The 13,108-nt window shown below is 56.7% G+C and overlaps 1 protein-coding gene across 1 annotated transcript in view; it reads right to left on the bottom strand.

Annotated features, from left to right (window-relative positions):
* The window catches only part of LRRC75A (leucine rich repeat containing 75A), a 31,930-nt gene extending 20,230 nt beyond the window's left edge, over positions 1 to 11,700 (bottom strand). Inside the window, exon 1 of the mRNA XM_081161030.1 lies at positions 11,344 to 11,700. Within this exon, the coding sequence (XP_081017156.1) occupies positions 11,344 to 11,595 (252 nt within the window). The 5' untranslated portion in view covers positions 11,596 to 11,700. The remainder of the gene's footprint in view (positions 1 to 11,343) is intronic.
* Positions 11,701 to 13,108: the final 1,408 nt, after the last annotated feature.

The following is a 13,108-nucleotide window of genomic DNA, read 5'->3' as shown; positions in this document are numbered from 1 at the left end:
CCTGGATTCCGCCCACAGGATCTCCCTCGGTGGACCTGTTCCCTCAGGAGCATGCCCAGGTGGAAGCCACGGGGAGCGCTTTGCTCCATACCTGCTCTCTCGTTCCCAACCAGCTGTCCTTACTTCTTTGGGTTCCCATCAGCCTCTGGCCAGTTTTCTAAACCGGTTTCCCTAATTCCATCCCAGTACCCCCTCTCCCTTTCAGGCCTGCCTCCCCCTTGACCCTCGCTCCCCTCAGAGTACCCTCTTCTGGGCCCTCACTCAGGGACCAGCCTCCCTGGGATGTATCACAGACAAAACATTTTCATATTCTCGCCCTGCCTGACTGGGCCCATTCTCAACCAGCAGGCAGTTTCTGGAGAGATGCGAATTCTTGGAACAGGTGACTTAGCACCTTCCATGTCTGAGTTCCATATCCAAGAACTGTCCCCTCCACACTCCTGAGGGTCTTTGGGCCAGAAACTGTCTGGAAATCCCATCAGCAAGGGCCCCACATTAAAGTGTTTTTACCCCCAAAACCATAACTCTAGAAGGAGTGGAAAACATGTCTATAGTTGAGAAGCAGCAGTAGCTCTGAAGACTGGTGCATTCTAGGAAAACTAGACTGAAGGGAATTATTTCATCTGGAGATGTGGAAGTTATTCACAGTGGGGGGAAGCATCCAGCCCATTTCCCCAGGCCTGGTACAGGTGGGAATGTAGGAAGTCTGGGAAGCTGGGCCATCCTGGATCCCTGAGACAGAGCCCATGGAGGACACCATGACGCCCCCTTGTCCCCTGGTGCTCCTGGCTGGGCCTGACCCAGACCCACACAGGGCATCTTCAATTCTATCTGACACCCTCTGAGAGGCAAGAGTGTTGAGCTGGAACCTTCTAGAAGAAGATGCCCAATTGTTTCAGCTCCATGATTCAGAAGGAAGAGGACAAGCACCTGGCTCAGAGGCAGAAGTCACGTCTGGCTGTTATTTCACCGTTCCCTGGCTTAGGTGACCTGGGAAGGCTGTGCCGAGGAGCTGAGTAGGAGAAGGGGTGAGGCTCCAGACTGGCCTCAGCTGATAAAGACTCTGAATTTCTGTGCACTTTCGCCAAGGCTGCCAAGCTCGGCTGCGCAGGGTTTGCACCAGTCACCTGGGTGGGGCTGAACTCACCAAACCTTGACCCTGGCTCTGCCAACCAGACAGCCGTCTTCTGTTCCTCACAAGGCACATACGGGCCAGAAGCTGCTCTATATCTCACTGAAAGACACCGAGAGGATGGGGCATCCTTGGGTCACCTGGACTCACTGAGTGGCCTCCATACCTCCAAAGGCCTTAGTTTTCCTAGGCTGACAGAAGCAGAGGTGTGGCCAAGCTCTAATGTGGGGGCAGGAGCTTGAGACATGCCCATTACTGGGACTACCCTCTCTTCAGCTCATGGTCCTGCTTTCTGCTTACTCCAAGATTTGTTCATCGCATTATGAGCCACCACTGTCTCAACATCTTACTTTAAAGAGTAAACTGTTGGAAAAGTGTCACTTAGAGACCATGCTCAGGGGAATGACGCTGCCCACTCCTCTCCTCGCCCAAGGCCCGCCTCTCCCACCAGATCCTGGTGGTTCATGCAACAGTGAAGGGACAGCCAGGGTTCTCTGCTGCATGTGGAGACTCCAAGCCCATCCTTCATCCTGCTCCTGCGAATGGGCCTGAGCTACTCACCCCAACCTGAGGAAGCTCAGAAAACAACAAGCTATTCACTGGGACAGACTGAGGCTCACTTCCAAAGCTTCTCCACGGACCACTGGGTGGGACAGGGCCTCGGGAGGCGGGGCCTGGTGCCAGTCTGGGGCATGTGCACCTCCTTAGAACATCTCAGCTCTGACTGCAGCATGTCCTCCCACCGAAAGAAACCACAGGAGCCCCTTTCCTTCCCTCCAATTCCACCAGGAGACAGAGGGGGCAGATCCAGGCCCCTGGGATCTCAAGGACATTAAGCCCCAGCCCTGCCCATCCTCTGGTGGCTGGGACCCAGGAGCACTGCCAGGACTGAGCCAGTCAGACCACAATGTCCAAGATGGTCAGGCAGCCCACTGAAGGGCCAGACGGCTGGCCTAGCACCTGGTACAGGTGGGCCTAGAGCCCCTCCCATGCTTTCTCCTCTGTAGCCTTTGTTTTTTCCTGCCAGCCCACACACTAGTGAGGAGGTGACATCCCCGTGGGGAGGCCATTAGGAGCCATAAGAAAGAGATTATAAACCAAGCTCAGCCAACACCTCCCAGGCACGCTGAGTTTATTGTAGGCCTTTTCTCCAGAACACAGCCTGAATCTCCAACAGCTGGGTCCTGGAAGGTGCAACAAAGGAGGACAACCCCAGGGAAGGCCACCCCATCAGGTGTCTGAGGGTGGATGGGGCCAGAGTCAGACACTTTTAGAGGGTGTCCCCACTGTTAGGACAGGCTGGGCCGGGCGTTCAGCAGAGGGGAGGAATGGCTGTTCGGGTGCGCATTTGAATTTTGAAACAGGCCCCTGGTGCAGTGGGATGGGCAGTTACAGTCTGACACTCCCAGGAGTGAAAACAGAAAGGTAGGTCTTGTTTCCAGCTGGGATTCCTCTGGGACCACAGGAGCCTGATGCTCAGCTGACCACAGAGCCCTCCCTTCCTGGAAGCACCTGCAGCTCCTATCCCCTTCTCCCTCACCCTCATCTGCACCCTCCCTGGGCTGGGTCTCAGATGAGGCAGAGGATGCTAAGGGGCCAGGTCCTGGGAGAGGGGGTAGTGGAGGTGGGACTGCCAGGGATGCTGGGACTGGCTGGCTCTGGCAAGGCTGTGCTGGGATGGCAGGCCCAGGTCCAGGTATGGGGTGGGCTCTCCTGAGCCCTGTCTGCCCCCAGCACCACCCCTATGACTCTGTGAGGCTGAGCCTAGAATGCCAGGAGGCAGTGGCTGTATTTACATAACTCAGAGCAACAGAGGCTGGGGAGTCCCAGGCTGCCACTCTCCCAGGCCACCAGTCCTGGCTCCCTGCAGGTGTCTGGCAGAGTGGGGAGGACTCCTATTCCTTGCCTGGTGGCTCTCGGTTGGAGAGGGGTGCCCTGCAAGCCTCCTTGGGCAGGCTGTAGCTGTGGGTGAAGCTGTGAAGCCCTGTGGCTTCATGGGGACAGCAGCTGTGAGGTAGGAGTGGGGTGTCTGTTGGGGGCACAGAGAGAGCCGGGACTTCCTGCAGGGCATGGTGTGCTCTGGGGAAACTCTGGGCTAAGGATCTGGGAAAGAGAGGGACAGGTCTGAGCATCAGAGCAGCTGAGAGGGACCATGCAGGGCGGGTGAGGCAAAGTCTCAACTAGGGGTGGGGTGGGGATGACTCCCTGTAGCTCCCAGGCCCACGGCCTTACCCATTTAGAAGCCTGGTGGGAGAGGAGGGGTTCACACAGCAGCCACCATGTGTTGTGTGCCCTGTACCTGTGAATTCCCCCTCTACACCCACCCCAGGCCATCCCTACTGCCACCCTTCTGGCTTTCTGCCCAGCCCGGCCACTCTGCACTGTGGCCAGTCAATGGCAGAGCCAGAATCTGACCGGCTGTGGCTGGCTCCACACTCACTCACCACCCACCTACAGCACCAGATGCTGCTCGGATCCATCCATTCTAGAAAGAGCACCCTGGCAGGCCCTCCATTTCGCACTTCCCTACCCGGCAGGCACCCAGCAGTATCAGCCAAGTGAAAGAACCTAGTAGTCCTGCAGCCAGGTACCCAAAGCTCTGCCTGGACCGAGAGGTCTGGGTCTCCATGGGCAGGAGCACAAAGCTGGGATGAGCTGAACGCGGAGTGACCCCTCAGAGGAGGGGCCCGGGGAGGGAGGGGCAGCTTCCGCAGGAGGCAGTGGGGGAACGTGTCAGGTAGGGAGCAGGCCCAGCAGGCCTGCCCTGGGTGAAGGGCCCTCGGCTCACAGGGCAGCGCAGGCCTCTGTAACACCGGCCTTCGCTCTGGCACCACAGCTCGGAGGACCATGGAAGTCTGCACAGTCCCCTGCTCTGGCCTCCGCCCCCCATGCTGTGTGACTGCCCTCCTGTAAGATGAGCGGCCAGTCGCCAGGACTGCTGACAGCAGGACACGCTGGCCTCTGCAGTGGCCTCTGGGGTCTGCTTTCCTGCGGAAGCCCCTCCCCCTGAGCGCTGGCTCTTGTAGTGAGCTCACTGCACGAATGTGAATCCAGCTCAGAGCCTGCAAGAAGTAACCAACCAAATGTGGGAAGAAATGCATCTTTCTGAGAACACGGAAGGCTGGAATCTGAGTGGTGGCAGGGAGTCTCAGTGTCATCTCAACCACCCACCCCTTCAGGTTTAGACGGGAAAACTGAGGCCAGAGAAGGGAAGGGGCTGGGCAAGTTCAGGTCTGAGCTGGGACCAGAACCTCCGGTTCCCAGGGCAGGTAGCTATAGCCACAGAACCCTTACTCTGGGCCACGCTAAGCTCGACCACTAGCTCTGGCCTCTCGGGTCCTCACAGTCCCCTCCATGGAGTAAGGAACAAGTACTACTACTGCTTTTCCTGTCCGGTTGCCTGCTGCCTCTCCAGAGTCTAGGACAGTGCCTGGAAGAGCGGACACTCCATTGTAGATACGTTAACTAAATTCCTACAGTCTTATTTGTGCTCATCTGCATTGTCTCATTTCCCTGTAATTGTCCAAGGCTTTTATATTACAAAAACCTGCCACTTGTTACTTTAAGAAATATCCTGCCAACCTCACAAGACTATTTATGGAGCAAAATAAATACAAGAAAACGCTTTATGGACTAGAAAGCAGTATGTAGATGGGAAGGGTGTCCCAGTGCTTGCCCTACCACCCAAGGCACTGAGCCAGCACCCAAATAACCAGGATGAGCAGGGCCCCCTTTCTCAGCCATCACCTATTCCTTCCACTTCTCAGGGGCCCACTGCTTCTCCGGTCTTCCTGCCTTGGAGGCTGGGGCTAGGACGGAGTACAGAGGGAAGCTGACCAAGATTGGGCAAGGGGAAGGGAGAGAAACAGAGAAATACACAGACACAAAGAGAAGCTGCAGGAGGTGGCAGGGAGAGAGGCAGAAAGACAGGCATGGGCAAGGAGGGCCAAAAGGGGTTGGGGGGCAGCTCTGGAGGTGGGGGACCTCAGACCCAAAGTGAGGCCAACTCTGCAGGCAAACACATTCTGAACTCTCCACTCTCAGCTGGACTCCTGCATCTATCCTGGTGAAGATAAAGTTGGAAACATCAAAATGCCACATCCCTTTGAGCAGCAGCCACTGGCAGAACTCCATATGGCTGCAGCAACCAGGAGTCTGAGCTAATAAAAGTTAAAAAAATAAAAATAAAAAGCTGGGAAATGCTCCCAGTGAGCCACGTGGCACTGCTCAGGGCTGGTGAGTAGGGTGGGTGGGGTGGACAGCAGGCACTATAACTGTGTGTGTGCTCGAGTGCACAAGCGCACGAGTGCCTGCCAAGGTCAGTGTTCTCATTAGAACAGCCAACTCTTTAGCGACAGTGAGCCAGGATACAGCAATTGACAATCGGGCCCCCTCTTCTACCCCTCGTTTCTCCTAATGAGAGAGGATCTGATCCAGACAGCACGGATGGAGCGTAGAGGGCATGTGTGTGTGTCATTTTTCTCATAAGCCACCCACAACGCTGCTCCTGGAGGGAAAGGTGGGGCAGATGACTGGCCCAGAATCCACTCTCGGGAAGCCATCTCCTCAAATGTTGATCCCACCCCTTGGGCATCCTGATGGGGAAGCCAGAGAAAGACCGTAATCACCTGTGTAACCCTTCTGCAATGTGGCTCTGCCTGCAGGAGGTGTGTGGGGTGCAAAGAGAAGCAGCTAGAACCCTGAGAATGGGAGGAGTGATGGCACCCACTCTGTGGGTTACTGGAAGGATAGCCTGGTCTGGTGCTGGGAGTGGAACACTAGATAAGTCAGAGCCAGATCCCACCGGCTCCTGAGGGCTCAGAGGCAGCGGTTCCTGAGAAGTTTAAAATCCATCCAATAAGGATTTCCTGAAAAACCACTGTGCCCAGTATAGGATCTATGGCCCCTGCCCCAGTGCAGTGTGCATGGAGATGAAACAGCATCAGGGGAAGGGGAGGGTGTGCACTTACGCAGCAAGGAGGTGCATGGGGGGCCCCAAGGATTTCAGGAGCTCTGGAGAGAGAGCAGGTTCTGGTCATCGCCAAAGAGGTGGGCATTTGTTCTAAAAAAGAGAGCCCCTGCCCACCAGACCAGAACCTAAAGTCAGGAGAGCTGGCCAGGCACCAGGCCCTGTGGTCATGTCTGGCCACACAGAGGCTGCTGTGTCCCTGGCCTTAGAAACCAGTGAAGCAGGTCCTGGCGCCGCTTCCTTCTGCATCTTTATCACGGGAAGTGCCCATGCCCAGCCCAGTCAAAGAGTGTGGATTTTTAAAAAAAAAACACACATATTTTTATTGATTTTAAAGAGAGAGGAAGAGAGAGGAAAGAGAGATAGAAACATCAATGATGAGAGTCACTGATTGGCTGCCTCCTGTATGCCCCCGACTGGGGATTGAGCCTGTGCCCTGACCAGGAATTGAACCTCGATTTCCTGGATCATAGGTGGATGCTCAACCGCTGAGCTATGCTAGCCAGGTGAGAGAGTGTGGGTTTTAGAAAGCAGGATTTCTCTTTGTGGATGGAATGAACATGATTCAGCACAAGCAGCCAATCAGAAATGCAGAGGCCAGGCTCTCCCAGCGGCTCGATCCCCTCCCACCACCTTGGCGGAGGCCCAGACCGCACCTGCCAGCTGGGATCCCCGAGGTACCCACGGAGGCTGGGCACCATGCCACTCTTCTATCCAAGAACACCACCACCTGACAGGCTGCCAGGAACAGCCAAGCCCCTCGGACCTTGCTCCCAGGAATCTGACCACACAGAAGGCAAACATGCCAGCTTTTATGACCAAACTCACATGCCTGGTGAACATGCCCCAGAGACACAGCATGGCTGGGGAGCCAAATGCTTTCTGAGGACACACCGTGACAGTGGTGGCAGACATGCATCTTCACAGCTCAGACTCACCGAAGACTGTTACAAGCCTGTGGGTGTTCAGTTCCACGGAGGGACAACGGTGGTGGTGGTGTCTCACTCTCAGGAAGCATATGACTTAGTCTGACAAACAAAATGGGCATCGGGGGAAATCTGTGCATGGTGATTAACCACCACCCAGTGGGGTAGGACCTGAAAGACCTCTGGACCTCAGAGCCTTGGGCTGACATCGTCCAGGAAGGTGGCCTTGGAAAGGTAACAAGGAAATGCATTCCAGGTGAGGGAAGACTAAGATCAAGGTCAAGGGTGGGGGTCTCCCTGCTTGGTGTCTGGTGGCCTTTCAACCTGTTCACCTAAAGAGATTTTCATAGGTGGGGCATCAGAGAAAAAAGGTGACCTTCAAGGGCCATTCCACTAATGTTTCTGCCTCCAGGTAGGAAAGACCTGGCCAGTTTCCAGGTCCTCAGGGAGCCTCCAAGTGCACGTCCATTATCCAGCCTCCCTCAGGAAGTAAGACACCCTAGGTCCTGGGGTGTGTGTGTGTCTTGATTTGCATTAGCTGATGTGGTTTATGCTCCCACATGTAGTGAAGCCAGTCCTGCCACCCTGGCCACAGTGGACTGAGCCAGGAGTCCATGTCCAAGCCACACCATTGGGTGGGGCAGGCAGGCTAACACGGGACAGCTCTGCCCAATAGGGCTGTGCCATCCTGAGTGGCAGTAAGCAACCCAATCACACCCTCTTTGCAAGGAAGCACGGAGGCTGGTGAACAGGAGGAAGTGAACCACTTCAGCTTGGTGTACCCTGGGGAAACTGACCCCTTAGTCTGGCACTATATGAAGCTGGCTAACATCCCAGTCTGGAAATTTTGGGACTCAGAGAAACTGCTGGGCTGACGGGATGACACCCCACCTTCTGCATGGCCTGGCACTTACCCTCACTTCATTACTAAAGGCTACTTCTTCCCCAGGGCTCCTTAAAGATGGCAAGCCTGATCCCAAGACTCGGGGTGGGTCATCTGGGGAAGGGTGAGGCCTGCAGGATTGTGGTCCGGGAAAGGGGAGAGGAATGGCCTCTTCTAGCCACAGCTGACTTCTTTTATCTCCATGAGCACCCACTCCAGACAGCTTCTGAATCTGCAGAGAGCTTTTGATCCAGACTGACCCCTGGCCAGGTAGATGGAATCCCAAAGCTCCTTGAGCCCAGCAGGAGACAGGAGAAGACGACCTTGTCTGTAGCCTGGCCAAATCCAAAGAAGGGCAGATTCTTCTGTTTCTTATCATCTTTGCTGTAAAAACGTGCTTGATTTGCAGAGCCAACACAATTTCACACTTTGTAGCATTTGCTCTGCTCAGTACCCCAGATACCCTTTGGGAAATGAGGGAACACAACTCAGGTTATCTGCTGAGTCCAAGGTCAAAGCAGATTGAGGACCAGAAGGCAAGCCTCTGAGCTGACTCTTGGCCCAGGCTCTTCTCATGGTTACACTGCTCCTAAAGGGATGGGGATCGCGCTCTGCTCCTTCACAGCAGCTTCCTGGCATCCTGCCTGTGCCACTGGCCACAGCTCAGCATCGATAACATTAAGCAAGGTGTCCTGATACCTCTCCAGCAAGTGACAAGCATGGACAATTGCAGTCTCCAATCAGGAAACCCCACCCCCAGTTTTAGATTCAAATGAGGGGCATTCAGAAGCAGCATCTGCAGCCACCATGAACTGCCTCAGTCTGTTTCCGTACCTCAAGCCTGTAGCAAGTCACATAGCAGGGGGTGTGGTACCAGACTGAAGCACATGCTGAACTCAGGGTCTGTGAACCCTCTGAAATTCTTGCAAGAGTGTGTATGCTGGTGCATTTGTCTGGGAGGAGTGTCGTTCATGACCTCAGGAAGCTCAAGGATTTGAGGTTAAGACCACAGGGATTAAAGATCTGGAGTTGACCTCCAACCCTGGGGCCCTGGGCATACACAAATCCTGCAGCCAAGCAGACATTATCAAACACAAGAGAAAGTGCTGTGCAAATGCAAGAGGCTCTTACCGTCCTGGCTGCTATTCCTGTCTGCCTGCTCCTCAATGCCCACCAAGTGGCTTCTAGACAACATCACAGTGGGACTGAGCACCCTGAGCTCTGCACACACCCCTGGCTTTTTCTACTGTGTTACTGAGGAGGCTCTCCCTGTCTGACCCCCAGAGGCCCTGAGTGTTTTCAAGTCTCGCAGTGACTACTCACTCCCTGTCTGAACATCCCCACTTCCAGACTAGAGAAGGAAACTAGAATGAAAAACATACCTTGAGAGAAAGGGCTACTGAGCACACAGCACCTTGGGAGAAAAGGCCACTCAGTGCACAGCACTGACCCCGTTCAACATTCCTCTAAGCAGCATCAGGGTCCTAGAAAACTGTCTCCCTGTTTCTCATGGACATGTGGACACCCCCTCCCACAATGCCTAGGGCCCTGATCTGTACATTCCAAGCACCAGGGCAGCTCTCCAAGCCCCTTAGCCATGCCCATCGCTGGCCCACAGACCTTACCCACAGCTATGGGTCAAGAGAGCCAACATGCCAGGAGCTGCAGGGCTGTTTTCACAAAATAAGGGGAAAGTCTGATTAACCCCATCCTGCCCCCATCAGCCCTCCTAGTCCTGCCACTAAGGAGGGTGTCAGGATACCAACAAGATCAACATTTCTCAAAAAATACTCCGTTTCAAGGACCCTGCAGGGCCACAGGAACTTATCTATTCTTCAAAACCCAGGGAGAAGGTCAGCTTTAGGATGTGGGATCACACTCAGCCTCAGAGGGACAGGAGGTGCCCAAGGTGTCTGCCTCCTGTGACTGGCCCTCAGGAATACTGACTTCACTTTCTTCTTTCCCCCTCCAAGAAGGGCTTGTGTTGACCCCCACCTGTCGGGCCCTCCACTCTTCTGTTTCCCCAGAAGCACCCACCCCAGTGCTGGGGGAACAGCATGTGATCAGTAGAATCTTCTTACAGTCTGGTGTGCAAATGGGATATGATGGTCTGGAAAATCCATTATTCTGTTTGAAAGCAAAAGAGTTTCCACAGAGGCCATGCACTGGTTTCCAATTTTTAAGACAAAGAAATACACACAGCTAAAGTTATGTGGTGCGTAATGTCATCTTTCTTTGATGACTCAATTCAGAGAAGGCACCTGATAAGAGCGGCATCTCAGGCCTCATTCTGTTTGGAAAAATGAGGCAAGAGCTCAATCCCCTGCCCCCTAGGTCTTGGCTTCTCTCTCCCAGTGCAGTGCACACCTTGGGAACACACTCTCCAGGGTTCCAGCATACCAGATATAAGGGGGTGGGGGTGCCACAGATTCAGGAGGGATGTGCATCTGAGTAGGTTTTGGAAGCTCCTCCTAGGAAGGTGCCACTAGATCCTATTTTATCAGTGATGTGAAGATTTCAGAAAGGCCACCTGAGACCCCCCCCTGCATGGACTCTACCACTAATGGGGTCAATCTAGCAAGAATATGGGCCCTGGACTCGCCCCCCAAAGCTGAGTGAAGACAACCCATTTGGTGATGCAGGAGGTACACCCTCCTGCCTCTTTCACTCAACAAAATCCACGCACCAGGCCACACCCCCTCAAAAGAAAGGAAGGAAAACAAGCGGAAGAGAGGTGCCTGACTGTGTGCCACAGGGCAGCCCTGAAACAGGGGAAGGCCAGATCTGCAGTCAGTCATTAACCAGTGGGACAGGGACAGGCAGAGGACAGAGCGCCTGAAGTTTCTGCAGTCGGGTAGTGTGTCACACAGGAAACCAAGCCAACCCCTCTCCTTCCACTGTTCAGTGGGGGCTCAGGGCTGAGCACCTGTCAAAGTTATTCAGGGGAGATCAAAGTCTCCCACCTGAAGCGCGGTCTAGAATGCCTCCGGGTGGGCAGCGGCGTCGGGACTGGCATCGCCCCAGCCCCAGGGCTATGCCCTTGGATTCCCCAGAGAACCTGACAATTGCGCGTTCCCGGAGGACCCTTGGCAGGGGGTAAAGAGGAAGAAGAGCGCCTTGGCCCAGACCAGGCAACCCTCCCGCGCCCCCTCCCGCCAACATCCCTGGGCCCAGCCTCTTCTGCCTCTGGAGGAGAGAAGCGGGAACGTATTTCAACAGGTCCCCCGCAGCCCAGCCTCGCCCGGCCATCCTTCCCCCGCCCAGTCCTGAGGCCTCAGATTCCGCGGGAGCACCAGGCACCTGCTGCCAAACCGGCTTCCACCCCTACGAGAGGGGGCCCAGGGCGGTGCCCCTCGGCGCTCGCCCGCCTCCCGGGAAGGGGCGGGGCGCTCCCGCAGCCCGCGCGCCCCCCGCACCCTCTCGCCACGCTCACCTGGCGCAGGTGCTGCAGCAGCGTCCCCGCCTCCTCCCGCCGGCCCTGGCGCACCATCCGCAGCAGCTCCTGGACCATGCTAACGCGCCGGTGATAGGGGGGCAGCCCCGCTCCGGCGCCCGCGCGCCCCGCCTTGTCCCCGGCGCGCAGCAGCAGCGACGACCAGAAGTCGGGCCGTTCGCGGCGGGGACCGGGCGCCGCACTGGGGCTGGCTTTTTCCGCCAGGCTGCCCTTGGTCTGCCGGGTGCCCATAGCGCCGCGTCCACGACTGGCGGCCCGCCTCCCGGGCTGCAACTTTGGGGGAACTGTTGCGCGCGGGCGGCGCGGGGCGGGGGCGGCGGGGCCCGCGCTCCCCTCGCTCCTCCCTCCACGCTCCCCAGGCGCGCTCCCCGGCGCTCGCCGCCAGCCGCCAGCCGCCGCCCCGCCCCGCCCCGCCCCCGGCTCGGCTCGGCTCCGCTCTGGCTCCGCTCCCGCCCCTGCGCCCGCACCCGGCTCCGCGCCGCCGCGCCGCCCTCCCTCCTCCCTCCCAGCCGCCTCCCTCCCAGCCTCTCCCCTGCTCGCCCTCGGCCTCCCGCCCCTCGGCTGAGGGCGGGGGAGGGCGGGGACCCCCTCGGGCGTCGGCCCCAGCGCTGCGCCCCCTGCGGGCCGCCGCGCTGTGCCGCCCGGCGCGTCGTGGCGCCGTGGCTACCCGCGCGGGCAGGCCCCGGGAGCCATGGCTCTTGGTCCCCCCAGGTTTCCCAGATGCTTCCACGAGCGCGCGCGAGGGTGAGGCCCGCGGGATGTGAAGGGAGACGGCCGTGCACGCGGCCGCCTGGGGCAAGTTGAAGCCCCAGAGCCGGGTTTCCCAAAGTGGGCTCCGCTGAGCGTAGGAGCCCGAGTCCTCTGAGACGCTGGTTAAAAACGCAGACCCGTGGGCCTGGCCCAGACCCACCAAATGAGAAGCTCCGCGTGGCACCCGAGGACCTGCCTTTTTAGCCAGCCTTTGGGCCGATTTTGATGTACGCTCCTTTGCCACCTGGCTGCCGGGGGTGGCGGCTGGTGAGTGGACTCAGAAACTACGCGCAAGGCGGTGTGTGCGCCTTTATGGAGAGAGTCCCTCTTGCTTCCATCAGTCAGAGTCTAGACCAGCGATTTTCAACGTTTTTCATCTCATGACACGTAAACTAATCACTAAAATTCTGCGGCATACCAAAAAAAAATTTTTTTTATGATCTGACAAAAAAAGTATAATTTTGTTTATGTTGTGTTGGCTGTTGCCTTTTTTATTTTATTTTACGATCTAAGCGAAACAAGGTCAGTGCCCCTGATTAATAGTCAGGTATTGCATGTTTTAAACATTCTTGCGGCTCACCAGTGTGCCTGCTGCTCACCCCGCTGGCCTAGACCATCAAGGCGCAAAGAACTGTCGTTTGTCCTCATTCTCACACCTCTGGAGAGGGTTCCTGGGAGTAATCCCCATACAAAAAAGCAGAAGGTTCCCCTCGGTAAGCCCAAATACACACTCCCGCTGGCTCCCTCCCTCCCTGGCCCCTCTGCCAGGCTTAGCCTTAGGGAACCAGACCCCCTGCAGTCTGATGGCACTTGGGAAGCCAACCAGGACCCTGCCAGGGAGAAGGCTAAGTAAGGCACCTGGAGGACCTTCCCTATCACAGACCACAGACCACTGGGTAGGCTGGGGTGGCTGTCCTGGTCTCAGCCACGGGGCTGCAGGGCCAGCGGCTGTGTGCTTGCCACTTATCCAGGCCCTGGGTGCTGTTTTGGGAGG

Source organism: Miniopterus schreibersii, assembly GCF_964146895.1.
Source record: "Miniopterus schreibersii genome assembly, chromosome: 16".
Taxonomy (NCBI): Eukaryota; Metazoa; Chordata; class Mammalia; order Chiroptera; family Miniopteridae; genus Miniopterus; species Miniopterus schreibersii.
The sequence above is the reverse complement of the archived record's forward strand: the minus strand, read 5'-3'. Positions and strand labels throughout refer to the sequence as shown.